Below are 20,599 nucleotides of genomic sequence, written 5' to 3'. Positions count from 1 at the left end.
AGATATACATGTAGAATATTTCACCACAGTCCAATATAAAAATTTACCTAACCTGTATCTGATATTTATAGACAGGCATGGTTTAATTAGCATTTGAAGTTGGAATTTTAATAAATGCTATCCATCAGTGACCAATTTACATAGCATTTGTCTGGGGAAATGAGCGTGCCAAATATAAGTCTTCTTCAGATTCATCATGACCAAAGCGGTGATTTAAGATTTTAAAATCTTTCTTTCCTCAATTAAAGTGTTCATTTTCCTGTCTTCTAATGGTCTAGTCCAAATCCGAATCTGCTAAATTGTGTAATCAAAAATCCAGAGGTACGTCTCTGAAGCCTACACAAGCCCCTGGGTCCTGGCAAATTGTAAATGTGCAGTGTCTTACCTATTTAATTCTTCTCACGTTCCAACTGAATACATCTTCTTCATACCCCAGCCTAAATACAGTGTTGATTACTTCAGGCAACCCTCCCCACCCCAGCGAAGAGTTACACACATTGCAGTGATTCGTGAAAGGCTCCTTTTCAAAATATTATGACTTAGGAAGGTATTTGTTTAAGAACTTAGAAGTCTTTCGATGCCCCACAAAATATCTATTGTTCTATTTTTTGACCCAATTTTACTGAAGAGAATTTCAAAACCTTGAAATAACTTTGAAATTTAGCCTGTGTCAACGGAATGTTTAAATAATTTCTCTGATATCTTAATGATGTCCTAATTAAAGAGTGGATATCTTGATCATTCGGGGAAGACTAGGCCGGAGGTTTGTGATAATCATGTGATAGAATGTGATTGAGGCAGGATTTTAGAAGAGCCATTGTTATGGAGAGAAAAGAATAGGAAGGTGCAGAGACTTTGCTTAAACGCTGAGCAACAGCAGACATTTGCATGAACGACGATGGATATGTTAGATGGTAATGAAAACTGGAAAAGTATCCACCAAGAGGTAGACCAGCTGTATTCACATCGCAGTAGCATCACAGGTAAAAAGTGACCAAAGGTAAAGATAATCTAGAGAGGAAAATGAAATTACTGTTGTTGAGTCATGGAAATGAACAAAGAATATAATCTTCCTTGGATCTGATTGATAAATGAAGGGAAAACACTGATCCTTTCTTAAGTATTCATTTTTTGGTTTACTATTTTTAGATGATAGTTAAAATGTGGAAAGACAGCTAATGATGTAAAGATATGCTGATTGATACCAGTATTGTAATGTAAAGTGCTTCTTGTTTTCTTTGTTTCTTTATTCATAAAAAGACTTGAGGGGTTTGGAGGCATTGGAAGAAAACACGAGCGCATCTGAAAATTCATGAACATCCAGTCATTCCAGTCTCACTTTAATGGAGGAAGAAGCTGAAGGGGATGGAATGTTCTAGAAGAAAGAAATTTAAGGAAAGAGGGACGTTGGCCTGCAGGCGATGTAAAAAAAATAATGATGAAAGTGGATCTGGAGGGAGAAAAAAGGACATTAAAAAAATGTAAGAGCTTGTGATAGTGAAGTATCTTGCATTTGAAAGTAAGGCCAGCTGGACCCCCACATTAGCTCTTCCACATCTGGGCTGTCCGGTGCTGGCACATCGTACAGAGTTAGCTCAGACCACTCAGCACATGCCTCCTGCCCCAGGTACCTCCTTCCCTCCCCGCGGTGCGGGCCCGGCTCTCCCGCTGGCGTTGCTGCGGGTCCAGGACCGCGGCGGGCACGGGCGGGGCGCCGAGCAGCCACGCCACCCGCCCGTGGGCCCCGGGGTGACTCGGGTGGCCTCGGCAGCCCCGGCCGAGGTGGGGGCCGGGCTGAGCCCGTCCCCGCTGCGGTTCCCGAGCGACACACACACACACACACACACACACACGCCGTGCGCGCCCGCCGCAGCTGGACTCCAGGCCCCGTCGGCGACCCCTCCCGCCGCCTGGACCCCCGCCTGCCCACCTTCCCCGAGCCGCGTGTCCCGCCAGCTCGAGGACTTAGTTCCGCTGCGACGAAGGGGGCGTGTGGCCACCACTCGCGTTCGGATGAAGTCCACACCGCAGCCGTGTGAGGCTTGAATGGTGGCGGATCAGTGGTCGGGATTCATTCATGGGCTGGGAAAGAGGTTCTTTTGTGAGCACAGCGAAGTCATGCTTCTGGAGAAAATCTATTTGGAAAAATCTACAGCAACCTGAGCAACCCCATGGGGGAATATGGATGTTGGATGGCTTGCGTGTGCGCGCGCGCGCGTGTGTGTGCGGAATACCTCGGATCGGGGTCCTTTCAGAGCATGCCTGGAAGCAGTTTGGGGTGCCGTTTTCCCACTCCTGGTGTGGGGCACGGCCGTGGAAATGCCCCGGCCCGCGCGTGCGTGCGTGTGCATGCGTGTGTGCGCGCGTGTGTGTGTGGAAGGGGGTCAGGGGGCGGCGGCCCGGAGCCCGGGCGGCGGGGCGCGGGGCTGGCGGGGCGGCGGCGGCGGCCGCCGGGCCCGGCGCGAAGGGGTTAAGCGCCGCCGCCGCCCCCTCCGCGGCCGGGTGTAAACACAGGAGCCTCAGCCTATCATGTCTGGCTGCCGCTCGCAGCCGGAGCCCCGGGCCCGGCGCTGTAACATGATACGCTCCAGACCGAGGCAACTTGGCAGCGCCGGGCTCGGCTCCGCACGGCCACAGCGAGGGCGCGCCGCGGCAAGGTGGGTGCGCGGCGGCGGCGGCGGCGGCGGCGGCTCCGCGGCCTGGGCGGCTCCCTGCGCGGCTCCCCGCGCGGCCCCCGTCGCGGCGGGTCGCTCGCTCGCGCTCGGGGACCGCGACGGCGGCGGCGGCGGCGGCGGCGGCGGCGGCGGCGGCCCCGCTCTCCTCCCCGGCGGTGGCGGGACGGGAGGAGGCTCCGCGCCGGGTAGCCTCGGTGCCCGGGCAACATTAGCATCTGAAATGCGGTGGCTTTTTAACCCCTGAGGGGCCACCTTTAAGGACTGGGAGGAGGTGACGGCTGAACTTTCTCGAGGACTCTTCGGCACTCGGAGCGGTGCAGGTAGCCGCGGGGAGAATGGAGTCTTTTGTTCCCGGTATTTTTAATTAGTGGATATTTTATGAGTAGTGTACGGTCCTCGCCCATGAGGTAAAGCTGGCTTTTTCCTGCATTCGGGGACTTCTGCGATGTGTCGTGTTGCATTCGTTGGGAGCACATCTTCAGCTGGCGTGATTTGGGGTAATTTATGTCTGATAGGTTCCAAAATCTGCGTTGAGCTGAAATCAGTCCTTTGCTTTCACGAACTGAAATCCGTCATGCCGATTGCTTAATGGGGGGAAAGGCACTAAATACTCTGGCTAATAATTAAAAGAGCAGTTTTTCTCCTGCGAAATACTTAGCGTGTGGTGGTTTTGGTGGTTTTTTTTTTTTTTTTTTTTTGGCAGGAGAGTGTCTCTGAAAGAAATCCAACTTTACCGTTGTTTCGATGCAGGTTACTCCTGTGGGAGAAATAGTTGGGAACGATTTGGGAAAACTTGCCCACTGCCTACTAAAGTAAAAATCATTTTACCATGTATGTGTGCATTTTAATAAAATAAAACAAAGCTCCGTGGCAGCTCTCAGAATAAGTCACATTCCCTCCCTCCCCCTGTGCTGGCATCTCTCTCTGGAATATCTCCTAAATGCTACGTACAGAATATGTGTGCCTGTGTCACAAAGTCATTCTGTCTCCTGAAAGCTTAGTATAATCAAATTCGGTGCCTTAAGACGGTGTAGTTGAAGATTTGATCCCTTTCCACTCAAGTGGAAATACTTTCAGTAATTGAAAGCAGATTCACGTCTGGAGTTGTACAAGCCAAGGTTTTCATTTTTAAAATAAACCTTTTGTTCTCTGGTTTTAGATGTTTCAGAGAGCCATCCAGAGACCTCTGTGTGCTAATTGTTAAAGTAGCCCTTAAGAAAGGATTGAAAATATCCAGAGAAGGCATTTTAGAAATAGAGCTAACTTACTAAGCCTCTCTCCCCGTAGGAGAATATTTTAGTGCAGTCTGCACTGTCTGGGCCACGCGTTTTGTTCTTTCGGCGGATTCCCAGGCACTAAAATGCAGCTGTACGGTTCAAAACCCCCAAACCCTGGGTAGAGTCCATCTGTTTTAAGAGGTTCAAAAACTTGAGAAATTATGGTATTCTCCCATTTTATGCTGTGATTGTACACAGTTCGATGATAAATGTGAGATCAAGTGTGAAGTATGTTTCATTGAAAGAGATGCTGATTATACATTAATCCGTAGACTGAAACTTCAAAAAATGTGATCTCAATTTGTTAGCCCGGTTCCTTTCTAATCTTTGGAGGCAGAGTGTGGAAAGCTTTAAAAAACTGGCCATTAAAGCCTGAAATTAGGATACATTCTAGACAAAGAGGGAGTCCCTTGATCTCTTATTAGCTGTGAAGATTGAGAAGGATGATGATGTGATATATAAGAGCTCACCTTCCTCCTTTAGGACATGAAATCTAAAATGAATTGTGTAATTATGAGGGAAAAGTTAGAAGAGCTGCACTTTTACCAACGATAACTGAGATCAGAAAAAAAAAATGGAAGGCAGTATTCCAGGAATTTTGAATGACTACTTTCTTAAAACTGTTTTTGCTGATTATTAATAAGATGTGAATGGTCATATTCACAGAGCATAACATGGCAGTTTGGTTTCTTCACAACTACTTGGCGGCTCTGTACTTTACCTGCCTTCCTTGTCTTCCTGGGAGTTAATCCTTTGAGCACATTAAAATAAATATGAAGTGAATAACTTGATCATGATTTAAATGATGTTCTTGCAAACGTGTCTCATGTAAAAGTCCTTCTTTCTAAATTCAGTATTGAAAAGATGGAGCACATCTTCAACTTCCAAATAACATCTTACTACATTTCGATTGTTGCATCACGTTTCTTAGCTATCAGTGGCCTGGTGTGTGGCATAATAGAATTTAATTTTTCTCAAAGATTTAGAAAGAGAAAAGTGACTTCCAGTGGACTCTTACAGGCGTCTGAACACTGATTTTCAGTGTAGGATCCTTGTCTAAACATTTAAACTCACCCTTTCTGTGACTTCTGTTTACTGTTAGTTTTTATGTCCTTGCATTCTTTTACTTGGTAAGGGGGGTGCACAGGCTCTGCTGTCATCTGAAATAATGTAGTCAATTTATCACGGGACTCCTTTCTTTCATAATGTAGGGAAGTGGCAAAGGAGGCACTGTCTGAACGCAGTGATCTTGATAATTAATGCCATAAAAGAGATTAAAATGCTGTATTCCAGGTATTCATTTCCTTAAAAGGGCCACCAGAACAGCGTTGCTAAGCACCCATCACCACTGCAAGTAACAGAAAATGACCCAAATTAAAGAACCTGTTCTAAGCTGTATTCTTGCATTTTCTAAAGTGCATTTCAAAAGGTTTAACAAGACTCATTCAATTAGTGGAGAAAAAAGATCTATTTTCAGCTCTGATCAGCAATTAAGAGATTGGGCTTTAGAACATCAGTCTCTTCATGTTTATAATTTATTTTGTTTTCTAGACTTGAACTAAACAATTGTGAATGAAGATTTTTACAAGCCACCTTTCTCACAATGCAAATGTAAATGCTAAATATAGGGCAGTGTATTTGTTTTAAATTTCTGTCTAAATGAGTAATTTTTAATTAAACTTTCCTCTCGTTATAAAAAAGTTAAATTTTTACACCAATATGGTAAATGACTGCTTTACTCTGGATTTCTTACTCTTTCTTTGTGCCAATATATAGATGTATACTACACACAGACATATGTATGTAGTTTAAACTAAAGTATGGTTGTAATTATTCTGTTTCATCCTAGATATGAGTTCTTCAGCACCAAACACTTGAAAAGTAATATTTTTCCTTAAGGATGTTTGGATGTTGTGAATTTGGTCCCATGAAGGAGATAGAGTGACATGTTGAAGTGAGAAAGTAAAGTCAATTAGGGGCAGCGGTGGGGGGGTGGTTTTTTTTTTTTTTTTTAATGTAGAGTAAACTATAGCCTTCTGGGTTGGACCAGGGAGTCTACATAGTCAGGGCTAAGCGTCTAAGCCACAACTATTGAGTGTTTAATGAGTTAAATCTTCCAGTGACCGGGTTCTAAACTAATCCAAAAACAGTCACAGATGTAAGTTATGGAACTTCCTAGCAAAGAGAAAGAATTGAACGGAGAAGGAGAGGAGTTAGAGGGTCCCCCACAGGTTTAGATTAGGATTATCAGCAAGATGTTTGCTCTGTCACATTGATCTGGACAAGTTGAAGGCACACAAACATAGATAGTGAGTTGTCACTCTAACGTGATTATACTCGACGTGATTCCATGCCCTCAGACACTGAATATTTGAAAGCTGAAATAACACTTAATTCTTCTTCAATAGAGATATTTTACAACAGGCATTCATTATATTTAGTTTCATCAGATGGGCATTACAGATTTCTACAGTAATCGATGATACAAAATAAATGAGATCTGTGTGCCTTTTTTTTTACTGTAGTTTGGTGTAGAGGGAAAAGTTATGTATTGTAACACTCATTGATGTCTAAGACCTTTCGACTTGAACACTTAGTTTTGGAATTGTGTTGTTTTTAGACATGTCAAAATTGTTTTTTCCCCATAGAGAATAACATTGTGATGTGTAGAAATTGTTTGAATTCTATATATTTTTAGCAGGCTTGAAATGGTATATATGTTAGTATTTAAGAAACCAGTTGTTTTAAAATTGGTGTTTATATGTTGATTTTAACTGCAAGCCTAGCTGTTTAGTTACAAATCCTGTGTGTTTTAAGTTTTGAAATGTCTACTCTTACTTTTTTACTGCAGTAGGGGGAAAACAGCTTCCTCTCTGGTATCCCAGAAACAGTATCTACCGAAGATGTTATTGATGGTAAAACTCATGCACAAGGGAAGAATGACAATTGAAAAGGACGCACAAACATTTGAGGGCACATCATATCTAAATAATAGATCTGGGAAACCACCTACTGTAGTATTTAAAAGAAGGAGAGTTTCTCTCTGCAGTCTTATTATCCCCCTCTCTTAAAATTAAGCACTGTTTCACATAAAAGTCTTATTTTGTGCATCTAGAAGGCAGAATGGATCATTAACGCATACCCAAATAAGTAATACAGAATTCATGCAGAACGTCACTTCAGTTTTCTCTATTTAAATGTAATAACCTGAAATTTTTAAAAATTAAAATAATGTGTGGGAGTTTCTCTTTTTTTTTTTATGTTAGTTTCTGTGCAGCACCTTTTTTCCATATTCTTAAACTATTTCTGGCAGACGGAGAGAGGACCTGCTGTCTAGAGACCTGTAAAATGTAGTTGGAACTCTTTTTATGCTTTTCCTTTTAAATAAAACAAAATTACCGTATATAACAAATTGAACACTGTTAACCTTTTATAATTATTTAACCATTATTTCATTTTACCTCCTGCTTAAAAGTTGTACATTAGTGGAGTCGACACCTGGCTGTGCTCTTAAAAGTTTATTTGCCTTTCAATTCCTGTGATAGTAGGGGGCAGTACATCTCCTTAATTATCTTTGCTCAGGGAAACTGAAAGGCCAGGGTAGTTAAACAAGGCCATTTGGATTTGTGAGGTCGAAGTCAGATGCAGGGAAAGTGGTTAAATGCATTATCATCTTACTGAGCCCATCATCAGTCGAGTGACCTTGATGGAGGTGGAAAAAGCCATTTGGCTTTTGATGACAGCCACTCCTGCTTGTTTTATCACTGACAGATCTGAACAAACCACTGTATCATATCTGCTTCTCTTTGTTTTCAAATATCATTGCCCCTGATTGCAGGGTATCAGAGTGAAGGGGAAAATTAAAAATCAGTTTCTTTTCAGTTGACAGTAGCTTTCCCTTCCAGCGTTCTTTTCATGCATGGATATATCTGGAGATATTCCGTCATTAAATATTAAGGTGATCAGGCAGGCTGACCATTCTGTATTTGCTTTTGAGGATCTTTTAATGATACGACGATTAGTCTCTTTGCAAAGAAGCTGCTATTCTGCTACTTTTCAAACTGTTTTTCAGCTATTAAGAGGAGAGACTTGCTAACCTCAATTTTAGAAGTGGGAATAATGTTTAACAAGCGCCTGAGTACGTTTACCTGAGGGTTACTCACGTTTCAGTGCTTCTGATGCTGCTCTTCTAGCCATCACTTCCCTTAAAAAGCTAAGACAGAACCAGAAGATTTACAGTTTGCATCTTGTAACTTTGTGGCCAATATTTTCCTTGCGATGTGTTTTATGTCAACTCCATTAAAATGGAATTCTTACTTAAATATTTGAACAAGTAGTGTTCAACAATGGGAAGAGTTTTATTAAACACAGTACAAGATCTAACCTTTCTGGAAACTCCAGTTAAAGCAATTAAGTGCTGCATACAAGATTGTTTTCCTAAGCACAGCTGCCAAACGTTACTGATTGGAGCTTACGCTTTACCTGTTTTGCTGAATTCTTTTTGATTACAATTAACCAGAACTAAGCACAGATCTTATCATAAGGAAGAAAAAAAGTTGGCCCCTTATCAAAATTTCTAGGGTATTATTTCAGACTTTATCAGAGCTGTGAATTATGTAACACTAAAACGCAAGGAACTCAGAGTCACCAAAAATAGGACCGTCAGGCAAGTCAGATTTTTCTCCATCACAAAGGATTTATTCCTTTAAGGACTTTTGATTTTAAAAACAAACATAGGGGATTGGAATATGTTTAAAATGAATTATCCCCCCTGCTGCCTCCCCCTGCCCTGTTCCCAGTCAAGGCCTGAGTTCAGTCTCTTTCCATCTCACGCTTAACTGGTTTCATTCGCCTTCTCACCTGGTTTCCCTGCCTTCTGTCTGTCTCTCCTTGAATCCAGCTTCCTTACTGTCGTCCCAGTTTGTCGTTCTGAATCGTAATTCTGAGCAGGCACGTCGCTGCATAAAATCTTCATCATGTCCTCTGGATCGAATCCAAATTCCTTAGTTCGTTTTACCAGGTGCTTTATGATCCGCCCCCCCCCCCCACCCCGCGCCTCCTTGTCTCTTTTCCGCTTGTGCCTCCATCCGTGCTTCAGCCTTCTCACCTGGTCGGTGCCATTTAGGCCCTCGCTTACCTCCCCGCACCTCTGTGAGGAGCCTCCGTGCGCGGCGTGTCTTCCGTGAGGCCTCTGCGCGTGGCCCCGGCTGCAGCTCCGCGCCCGGCTCTGTTCCAGCCCCGCGCGCACTGCGCTGGAATCGTTTGTTTACAATTCTCCGGGGACAAGTTCTCTCAGGTCACAGCTGTGTCTTGCTCTTTCTTACCTACTCCCACTATGCACAATGCGGAGAAAATAGTAGTTATTCAGTGAGTGCTTGTCGGACTGCTTACTGAAGGAGCATTTTAAATACAATTTAACTTCTTGTCATGGAAGGGCATCATCATGAACATCAGTTCTGTTCTGTGCAACGATGGTAATTTTCTCAGAAGCTGTTGAGGGCCAGGTGGCCCCAGTGTAAGGCCACGTGGTACTATTACCTTTCATTTCTGAGCCCTTAAACTGTGCAAAATGTTTTCTACGTATCATTTCACTGTATTCTCACTAAATCCCTTTTAGAAGGGATTCCTCCGTTTTATTGATGGGCAGGTGGTTACACAGAGGGGTTAAGCCCAGCGTGACGCAGGTGTAACATGGGGCAGCAGTGATCTGGACGCGGGGCCGTGTGATTGCAGACATGTTTGATGTACCACGCTCCTTCTGAGAGTTTTTAATGACGTGTGCAATTCAAGTACAGGCACAATTGTTTACATAGGTTTTTCATTTTCTTCCCTTGTCATTTTGTCAACTTTTGCTTCTTATTACTCTGTGTGTCATCAAACAGCCAAGATTGTTTTGTTGTATTTTTTGCATAAAATAGCAATAGAGAGGTTCTGAGCAAAGACTCTTCTCAGAACTAATTTTATTAGCTTTATTAGTTTTGGCCTTTCAGAAGCCTTTTTGGCCTGATACCTTCATGTCTTTGCATTAGTGGTCAGGTGACATTTAGCTAAGTTCCAATCAGGTGTTAGGTGTTTGAGTGAAGCAAAATGTTAATTTCCATAATTAAGGACTTTTAAAGGAAGCCAGTCATTCAATGAACTATAACACTAAATTTGAGTAAGGAAAAAAATGCTAAAATTGCATGCATAGATACATTTGTAACTTAAACACTGATAAAATACTTGTGATTCTAATTTCATTAACTGTTAAACCTCATGAGACTTTCTTTTGGGTGAGTAAGCCAGGGAAGATTTAATACGATATTTTTGTTACCGGAAGGTTAACAGGGGAGGTGTACCAGAAGGACAGAGAAGAGACTTCGTATTTCCACTCTCTTGCCCCATCTGAGTTGACCTTGAGAACAAAAAACTCACAAAATTTAAGAAACAATTTTACTGACCTCTCCTATGAAAGTGAATAGAATTAGAAATTTTTGGAACTGAAGACAATCTTCAGGATCACCAAATCTAGACTACACTTTTTTTTTTTTTAACCTTTTAAACATTTTGTTGTTGTCAGAGGTCCTGGGGATTGAACCCAGGACCTCATGAATGTTGAGCCTGTGCTCTACCATTGAGCTAGACCCACCTCCCCCAAGACCACACCTTTTTAGGTGAAGAAGCAAGGTCTAATAGTAGCCAACATTTTATTTTTTTAAGTATTTATTTAGTCCCGGTTTCTGTGCTGAACCCATTATGTGGATATTATTTCCTCTCATCTTCGGAATGAGAGTTTTAACTCATGGAGTTAAGTACTCTTATAATCTCCATTTTAAAGATGGGGAAACTGAGGCATGGAAGAGATAAAGAAGTTGCTAGTTAAGGATGGAGCACGTGCCTAGAGACACACTCCTGCTCTCCCTTGGGAATGAACAGAGATCACTACGCCCCTCCACTAAGAAGTAACCAGACCTAGCCCCTGACTTCCAGAGCACTTTTGGCATTAAGAAAAGTTATTATGATACCGTAAAACACCTAATATGTAGCAGGTGGTTTATGAAGTAAATATCCTTACTCCCTATTTTATAGATGAGAAAATCGAGGCTTGAAGAGATTAAGTGATTTGCGTAAGGTGATTCAACTACTAAAATACAAAGGCAGGTTGCTGTCAATCTCAAATTTATACCATTCTTAATTTCTGAATTCTGCCTCCAGTTAAGTGTCAAATTAGGTTTCATTCTGACTTTGGTCCTAACTCTGCTTGTGTTACATAAAAGTTCTCTTTACTGTTGTACAATAGAATTGTGCCAGTATGCAACCTTTCATAAATACTGTCGCCATTGAATCTTACAAATATTTCCAGGTTTGTTCAAGGCAAATCATGTAATTTATCAACAAGTGCTTATTGAGGGAGTATGTGTTCGGTATTATACACTGTTTTTAATCTTTAGGTTTTTTATTTTTTGGTGAACCATAATCATAAATGATTGTCTATGGTGTGGCAAATGTTCACTCCCTGATTCGTACCCAGCAATGGTTAACATCATTGATTAGAAAATCAGTAGATTATGCTTTTATTGACACTTCTAGTCCCTATTTAATGGTTTGTTTATTTAATTGATAGCTGATGGCTTTATTATTAAAAGCTGTTAACACATCAAATTGTATTTATTGAACCTGGCAAAATGATAAATTATGTTTGTGTTTACTCCTTAGTGCCCATGGCTCATCTGGTGGTCTTGTCTTTTCTTTCTTTCTTTTTTTTTTTTTTAAGTTTTGGTCTACTAAGAACTCCTGCTTAAGAAGTCAAATAAATTAGCATTTAAACGGTTATCTGGTGGTGTGACCTTGCAAAAGTTGCTGGACTTTTTGACTTGTACCTGTGAAAGGAGGGAAGTAAACCAATCAGTGGTGCCAGTGGATATGGACTTTTGTATAGAGGTCCTGTAGAATTTCTTCAGCTGATTCAAAAATCTTGGGGAAATTAAAAAAAAAAGACTATAAATGGTAATAAAACATAGCTTGCACAATAAAATCTACAGTATTTTTTACATTTTATGCTGCTGGGTTAGCTCATTTTAATATATATGTCCTGCGTCTGTGCACACGTTTGCATTTTGTGTGAGGGTGGCATTGGTTAGGGAGACTGGGGCTCTCTGCCTGCCCTTCTGGTTAGTCCCGCTTGGGTGAGGCAAAAGGAAAGAAGGCATCCTCTGCACAGGAGCTCTAGGAAAGGAGCATCCTTCCTCACCGGCTTGCGAGGAAATGGTTAATGTGCTGTGGACCGTGTATGTTCACTGCATTTTTCTCTGGTTGTAATAGAGATTCTAAAGATGAAGGCAGTTGTCCTCATTATGAGTAGATAATTACTGTTCCCAAGTTCCATCATAGTACCTTGACCAAAACTTTTTTGAAACTATTTTTTTTGGGGGTGGGGTGGGGATTAGGTTTATTTATTTATTTATTTGCTTATTTATTTACTTGCTGACTTAGTTTTAATGGCAGCACTGGGGATTGAACCCAGCACCTCGTGCATACTGAGCACGCACTCTGCCACTGAGCGATACCCTCCCCCCAAGACTGTTTTTGAAATTGAGTTTATTTGAGAGACTCAGATAAAAAATATTTATTGTTATATAGACATGCCTCATTTTGATCAAATACCAATTTAGCTGGTTTGATTGTTTACCTTCCTTCATGGTCTTGACTAACCGACCTTTGGCTATTTCACAATAGGAGATCTGTACTCAGCGAGAGCATTTGCTGCAGATAAATATGTTCCGTGAGGACTTTTGAACAGGGGAATAAATATCAGTGTTATATTGAGAAATGACTACATCATTTGAAAAAGGTGCTAACTCCTGAGATGGCCTGTAGAAGGCAGTAATTTTCATCTGGGTGAAAATTTTAAGCTTTGGGTGACATTGCATGATAGCCTCTTTCAACGTGTCAAGATGAAGGACTGAACCCAGGTGGTGGCCTTAATGGGGAGAATTGTTAAATTTAGGACTTTAGAAACTAAAAGTTTATAGTTGTTTTAGTATACAGTTGTTTATTTTAAACAACACTTAGACCTTTTCAAAATACTGAGGCCCGTGAGTATATGACAACATGTTTGGTTTCTTTTAAGTGTATCTAAATTTCGTGCATATTCCATTTCATACAGAAAGCTAAGGTCAGTTTTTGCTTTTATGCTTCCAGTTACAAATAGGGACTCTAGGTGACAGGTCTTCAATAAATTGAAAAAAAAATTATTTACCTTCATGCTCAGATATCATTATAAATACCTAGTTTATTAAAATGCTCATTAGTAATGCTCATTCATTTCTGTAGTGCCTGTGTTTCTTAAGAGCTGGGCAGTAGAATTGTAAACACAGTATGTTTCCACCTCAGTTGAGGCAGAACATGGGTAAAATTAAATATTAAAGATTTTTTAGGTATATTTTTAGAGAAAGAAAGTTGATAGTATCTTTTCATTTAAAAACATACTCTGTGTATTTTTTTTAACATTTTTTATTGAGTTATAATCCTTTTACAATGTTGTGTCAAATTCCAGTGTAGAGCACAATTTTCAGTTATACATGAGCATATATATATTTTCATTGTCACATTTTTTTCTCTGTGATCTACCATCTTGTATATATTTCCCTGTGCTATACAGTATAATCTTGTTTATCTATTCTGTATTTTAAAATCCCAGTCTGTCCCTTCCCACCCCTTGCCCCCTTGGCAACCACAACATCCCCTTGTGTATATTTTATAAAGTATGTCTATAGCCCCTATTTCCAGGAATATCTCAATTAGCAATAACAAGATACCTACCTCTAAATGCCTAGGGTGTACTTTAAAGTCGAATGAGATGCCTCATTGGAAGGAGACCACTTGAAGATTTTATTCATCTCTGCATTGTGGAGAGAGAAACACTCCAGAACAGAGATAACTAGTTCCAGGCTCCGATAAGATAGTCGATCACCATCCTGCACGGGGTAGGGGTGGGGGGTTGTCTGCAGAGGCCAGAGGAAGGCAGAGGAGGGAGATGGGAGGGATGGTGGAGGTGTTCAGTGTCTCTTACATTTTATTTCTTTTAAATACAGCAAGAGATCTAAAATCAATACTGATCCTATTCTATACGTGCTATATGTCACACAACCCCAACTCCCCTTATATATAAGGAAAGACCCATTTTACATGTATCCATAAAATTGTTAATTAGTGTTAAACTGATTTCTTTTTAAACTGACATTTTTTAACCCAGTGATCGTTGAGTTTGTCACGGTACCCTGTCACAATTACTGTAGCAGTTTTTTCTCTGTCTATAAAATTAGAAATCAATAATATTTAACTATAACATATTTTAGAAATTTACTGATTTCTTAAGGAAAATTCATACATTTTAAAAAGTGAGTTTACTCAGCATTTATTGAAAACCTCCTGTGTACCACCTGGCACGTGCTCTGCCATCCTGTTCATAATCATGTAATTTTTGAGTCCATTTAGATTATTTTTCTCCATCTACGTATGTCCTCAATCAGTAATCATAAAGTGCTGGTTCTAAAAACCAGATTTTGGGGGGATCTGCCTGTTACAATGCCATCACTATCATATTTGACAATAGCCTCCTCACTAGCTTCCTTGACATTAACTTTCCTCTTCAGTATAAAAAAGGCAAATCGTCTTTCTTGGGCATCGACCTTGATCTTATCTCTGTCCTAAAGTCGTACTGTCATGTCAAGAAAATATTTGAGCCTGATGGGAGGAGGGGTAGGATTATGAACAAGTGATGGAGAGAAGGCTTTCCAGGCAGAGGGAGGCACATGAGCAGAGCCATGAAAGTTGCAGTGTGTGAGGTCTACTTGAGAAAATCCCAAATAACCTACTTGGAGCATGAAGTTCGTGAAAGAGAAATTTGGAAGATAAGACTAGAAAAGTCGGTTGAAGCCAGGACCTGGGGGACCTTGAATCCCAGATAAAAGAATTTGTTTAGATGTTCATTTGTGATCCACTGAGGATTTGGCATTGAATACAGTAACTAAGAATACTTTCGGGGAAGGCTCAGGTCGATGAATTATAGAAGGGATATTGATAGTAGAATTAGCGAAACCAGCAATGAACTTTTCCTGGTATTATTTTCAATTCATGACTTCTTACTTACTCTTAAATTTTACAGTGAGTCATTGTAAGCTTCACAAAAGCCAGAACTTCAGTTAAATTTGGCATCCTGGAGCCCAGAACAGGGCCTGGCACTTGATGGTGCTCAGTGAACACTTGTCAGATTGAATGAATGAGACCACCAAGATCCAAAAAGATTGAAGTGGCTTTGTTGGCTTGACACAGCTAATAGTGACATTTGCAGCTGACTCCCAGTTTGGCGTTCTTTTGACTGTGAGGTGCGAAGCTGTCATGCAGGCTATTTCCATTAGCATAGCTTCTTCCCTCTTCCTTGTCCACTCTTCTTAACCTGTCAACTCATTTCTTCCAGCAGATGATTGCGAAGTCTCTCATATCTTACATGCTCATTGCAGCCTCCACGGAGCTCTTAGTAGGTTGCTTTCATACACAGATGTAATTGGTTAAGTTATTTGTTCTACTGCTTTTGGAGGATGACAAACTCCAGCTCAGAGATTGTGTCTTCTTTTTGAGGTTCTATTTTTTTGCTTGTTTTGTTTTTCAGCAGCCCTCCTCTTCCAAAACACAGGTACCCAGAACACCTCTGTCTGAGCCCAGAAGCTTGTTGACTGACCACCTAACCTTCACGTCTGTCTTTTGGTTCAAGCAAGCTATTGAGAAGTTCCACATGAGCAATTAAAATTGTTTTTGTCAGATTGGAAAAGGACCACTTGAAGTGTACCTGATATCGTCATAGTGGAAACAAGTAGTGAAATGAAATGTTTAAGGGTTTTCCAGCTCTCAACTCAAAGCAATAGTCTTGTGAATTTAAATCACTAGTTCATCATTTGCAATTTAAAAGCAGAAGGAAAAAATTCAAAGATATGCTATCTGATTCCATGAGACCACCTTGGAATAAGATGCCACATAAAGGGAACTATTATTTGAAACCATTGCAAAAACTATGAGATGACCCACTATTATTGTCTGACTTGTACTCAGTGCTTTTACGCAGTCACTGCCTCTGTAGTCAACACATTGCTTTATTTTAGTAGAATTATGTAGTTGGTGGGGCACTTCAGTCCAAATGTCTCTTTTACTTGTGTAAGTATTTTGTTTTAATGTCTTTCCCTGAAAAAAAAAGTCTGTTCATTAAGTATAATAGAGGCTCTTACTATGATTAGTAAAATATTAAGGAATAAATGTTCTTAACTAGACCAAGAAATTACCATACTTTTATAAACATTTATAATTGTCAGTGAATCATTAACCTTTAGATTCAGAGATGTCTCCCTCTCCGTTGAGAGGATAAAAGGTAGAAATACTGTGTTCATGAAATACGAGTTTCTCCAAAATGTGAAATATTCATCTCTGAATCAAAGCAGTCCTAATGTAACTTTCCAGATTTACAACTTTTTAGAGAAAATTTTACAATGAATTTAATCTCAAAATGAATTAAAAGCACTGAAATATGAACCAGGCTTAATGCTGAATATGTCAGTAATATGTAGTTCTACAAGGTATTAATTTAGAATTTTATACGTTCTGAAATTCCAGAATAAAAACATTCAGGCTTTTCCTGCTGCAGAAAGATGATTTTAGAGAAATATGTGCTTTCAGGTAGATTTTGCGTGTAGAGTACTAGCTTTTGCCTTTTAACCTTATTACCTTGTACCTATTGGATGTTATTTGGTATGTAAAGAAGATGAATATGTTTGTGTTTGTGTTGAATTAGAAGTTTTTCAAATATGCTTCTCCTCCTCTCAGCGCTCAGTGTCTCCTGCCTGGATGTGTTCATTCTTTGGATGCTTTTTGCCCAGATTAACTAGGTTTTCATCTTTGAAGGTCCTTTGGCATACTTTAGAGACAGGATTTCTGAGATGATGTCACTGAGGTTTTGGGGAGGATGAGGCCAGGGAAGGACATATTGATTCATAACTCTTAGGAGAGTTGAGTACAATGATCTACATAACCCATTAAAGGTATTTTCTCATAATGAAGCCTTTCTTAAGGAAAGGGCTTGAGCAGAGTGAAATAAATGTTTGCACTGGTTTTATACAAGTTACTAAAATAAAATACTAAAATGTTTTTGGGGACAAATAAATGTATTTGCTGGTATCTTAGAGAACTGGGAATTACTCACCCAGCTGTTTAATAGTAATAGTACGCTGCTAGATTATTCAGTGTAAGTTGATAAATATCTGTTGACTGTCTGCTCTGTTTGACATCGGTGATTTATTAACGGAAGTTCACTAATAAGTATACAGTTTAGGAAGAAAGTACATAAAACTGGAGTTCTTATAGCACTTTAATTAATAGTGACCAGTTTCTTGTAAAAATAATTTCTTTATTTTTAAATTTTCTGTTTCTCATATTAGAGGCCAAAGGTAGACCCAGGGTTCATGTCTGTATTAAACAGAGACAAAGCCGAATCATGATTGAAGGTTCAACTCAACGTATAAATGCCGTTTTGAGCAGTAGTATTAAGGCTGTTAGGCTGATGGCTTAGTTCAAATTTTAATACAAATCACCAAAGAGCAGATCAAAACAGAACAAAGCATTGTACTAGCCCAAGAAAGACACAGCTCTTCATTGGCTGGTTTCTTAGGCATTTGATGGTTTATTGTGACAAATTATTACGAACGGAGCTTCTTTAAACAACAGAAATGTGTTGTCTCACAGCTATGGAGGCCAGGAGTCCCAAGTCCGGGTGCCGGCCGGACCTTGCTTCCTTTGAAGGCCCCAAGGAAGCCCTTCCTTGCCTATTCCAGCTCCTGGTGGCCCAGGCATTCTTTGGCTCGTGCCTGCATTGCTCTGACCTGTACGTTCGTCTCACTAGGCCATCTTCCCTGTGTCTCCAAAAAATATCCTTTCCTCGTGGTAGTATTTATTCATCTTTAAAAAAATTTTTATTTACCAATTTTTTTAGTTGGTGTACTGAGGATTGAACCCAGGACCTTGGGCATGCTAATTAAGCACATGCTGTACCACTGAGCTCTACCCTCCTCACCGTTCATCGTGTGTAAGGACACCAGTCATCGCTCTAGGCCCACCCTGATCCTGGATGACCTCATGTTAACTAATTAGATCTGCAAAGACCCAATTTCCAAGTAAGGTCACATGCTGAGGTTCTGGGTGAGGTGAATTTTGGAGACAATATTCAACCCACTGCAGAGGAAAAGGAAGTAGCATAGAAGAAGGTAGAAGGTGGTTTTCTTTGCTGTCTTTAGCGTTTCGCTTTCCCATTCTTTAGCGGGTGTAGATGAGTTAGAACTGAGTGCTCATTCCTTTGTGCTCCTATTCCTTGTAAGATATTTTATCTGCCAAAGCTGGTCTACACTTCTTTTCTCTTGAGTCTTACACTGGGGAAAATTCCGGTGAGAGAGCCATAGTGTTTTGAATGTCTACTATTCAGTCATAAGGGAAAGCAAAATTTAGTTTTTATGTTTCTTTTATATTTTCAGAATTTGAAAAACTAGAAAGAAATAAAAAACAATTGAGACTGCCCTACTACGGGTAGAGCACTCAGAGAACGTGGTTATGGTTGTTCTAGTTGTAAACTGAATGTCATAGAGTAATTATGAGTCACGATAAACTGGATGTGGATATGGTCTGTTACCTCTCAATTTCCCTAGTAAGTTTTAAGCTTATAAACTATTTTTAATGAAAAAAGGAGCAGTTTGATAAATGAACTTCATGATTATCAACAAAGCTTATTTGTAATTTATTCAAAGAGTTACCCCTGGCTTTCAATTTAAGTTGCAAAATGGAAATATCCATACGTATCGGAAAATAGTTTTTAAAAATCCACTGTCTTTTAATAAACACATGAAATACTGCTCTGTGAGAATGAACAGATATCTAGGTCAGGGATTTCAAGAGGTTTGTCTTCATCTTTCAAGACAATAAATGATACACTGAAGTCTAAAGTATTATATTCCCAAGCAGTGATGGATGAGAGCCTTCCCTGAGAGCAGCTATTGGCTAATTAGATATGGGAAAGGCGCTTTCCAGGTAGCAGGGGGAGGCCACCAACAAGGGAACAGCTCAGTGCTCACACGGTACCTGGCTTACCACTCTGCTTTGGGCCACCCCTGCAGGAGGAGAGGACGTATGTGGAATATAGTAAAACGAAATATGGTTCAACCCGTCTCCATGAACATTCACCTGGTAAATATCAAATGTTATGATTAGAGTGTTAGCATGTGCCTTTGCGGGGTGGGCGTGGAGAGTGGGAAGGGGTTCTGAGTCAGGGACGTCCTACCAGTCAGATGTTTTGCTGTGTTTACAGATGGGGGTCATGTACTCAGATCTTTCATTCAGGCATAAAAGAATATCCACTTACCTTTTTGGATAATCAGTCAGCCTTCTCTTCAACTGATGCGGTATTTTTGCTCCATGAAAAAAGAGCGAATCTCAACCCCCACCTTCTGAAGTACGTGTTTCCCCAGGGGTGGTTTGCCCTCTAGTTCAGGCCAGGAGCTGGTTGGAGGAGGGGGATGTATTTTAAATCACCGACTTTTTCCTTCCTTTCTTGCTAACACACCATTCAAACTTATCATTGATTTTTATTAAAAATACACATTTTAAACAAATACTTGGCAGACCTTCCAAAACAAGTGTATTTTATTATAAGAAAGTATATCTGAATCTTGTCACAGAATGTTCTTCCATGCAGAATATTTCAAAAATGACTGGCCTGGGAGGATTTGGGTTGGGGGCTCCTTCTTCGCCTCTATTCTCAGTTTACTCCCTCTGTTATGTGAATTTGTACCATTTTCCCTTGAAATGAACACGGAGACCCTTCTCTCTGAGGAAGGCGGGGAGACCCAAGTCTGACCTCTGGAATTTCTCAGGTTGCACAGGAGGAAGGGCTGATGATCTGACCTACAGAACTTAAATGCCTAATATTACTCATAATCATTAAATGTATAAAAAATGTTTACTGGTTTAAAAATGTTTAAAGCTCAGAGGCAACAAATACAAGGCATAAACATGTTTCATAGTTATTTATTTGTTTGTTTTTAATTGAAATACAGTCAGTTACAATGTGTCAGTTTCTGGTGTGCAGCACAATGTCATGGTCATTTATTTATTAAATACCCTGTGTCTCATACATCTTTCAAAAATGAGAATCACTTTGTTAACTCATTTTCCTGCAGAATTGGGATCCCCAGTATGTTTGACAGTGGTCAGAGTTCTGCTTTACGTAGCGTAAGGACAAGATGTACTTATGCTCTGGGTGTTGGAGATGTGGGCTCTGATCTGTGATCTGCTGCCAACCAGCTGACTTGGGTTGGGTAACAAAATCCTAATAATGACTCAAAAGACCTGAAGTTCTCGGAAACGCTTCCGTTGTACTTTTCTTTAAACTGACACATAACATCCCTCTTTTCGAGTGTACGTTATTGTTGACCAGAACTGTGTTCTTTGTTGTCTACACCTACTTGGAAATTTGCTTGATAATGGAAATACACGTTCCTTTTTTAGGATCACCATTTTTAGTTACGTTGATTTGTTTAAGAATAAATAACCCAACTTGATATATTAATTTTAGTAGAT

The 20,599-nt window shown here is 40.3% G+C and overlaps 1 protein-coding gene across 6 annotated transcripts in view; it reads left to right on the top strand.

Annotated features, from left to right (window-relative positions):
- The window catches only part of TENM3 (teneurin transmembrane protein 3), a 1,525,061-nt gene that overhangs the window by 1,233,730 nt on the left and 270,732 nt on the right, over positions 1 to 20,599 (top strand). The window contains exon 1 of one of the 6 annotated variants that reach the window (XM_072950502.1): positions 2,456 to 2,657. The exons of 2 other annotated variants lie outside the window; for them this stretch is intronic. Coding sequence is in view for 2 of the 4 variants with exons in the window: in XM_072950500.1 (XP_072806601.1) it covers positions 3,121 to 3,172 (52 nt within the window). In the remaining 2 variants the exon portion in view is untranslated. Of the gene's footprint in view, positions 1 to 2,455; positions 2,658 to 2,682; positions 3,030 to 3,067; positions 3,173 to 20,599 lie in introns of those variants that run through there. 3 more of the 6 variants (XM_072950503.1, XM_072950501.1, XM_072950500.1) reach the window with 3 other exon arrangements.

Source organism: Vicugna pacos, chromosome 26 (genome assembly GCF_048564905.1).
Source record: "Vicugna pacos chromosome 26, VicPac4, whole genome shotgun sequence".
Taxonomy (NCBI): Eukaryota; Metazoa; Chordata; class Mammalia; order Artiodactyla; family Camelidae; genus Vicugna; species Vicugna pacos.
The sequence above is the reverse complement of the archived record's forward strand: the minus strand, read 5'-3'. Positions and strand labels throughout refer to the sequence as shown.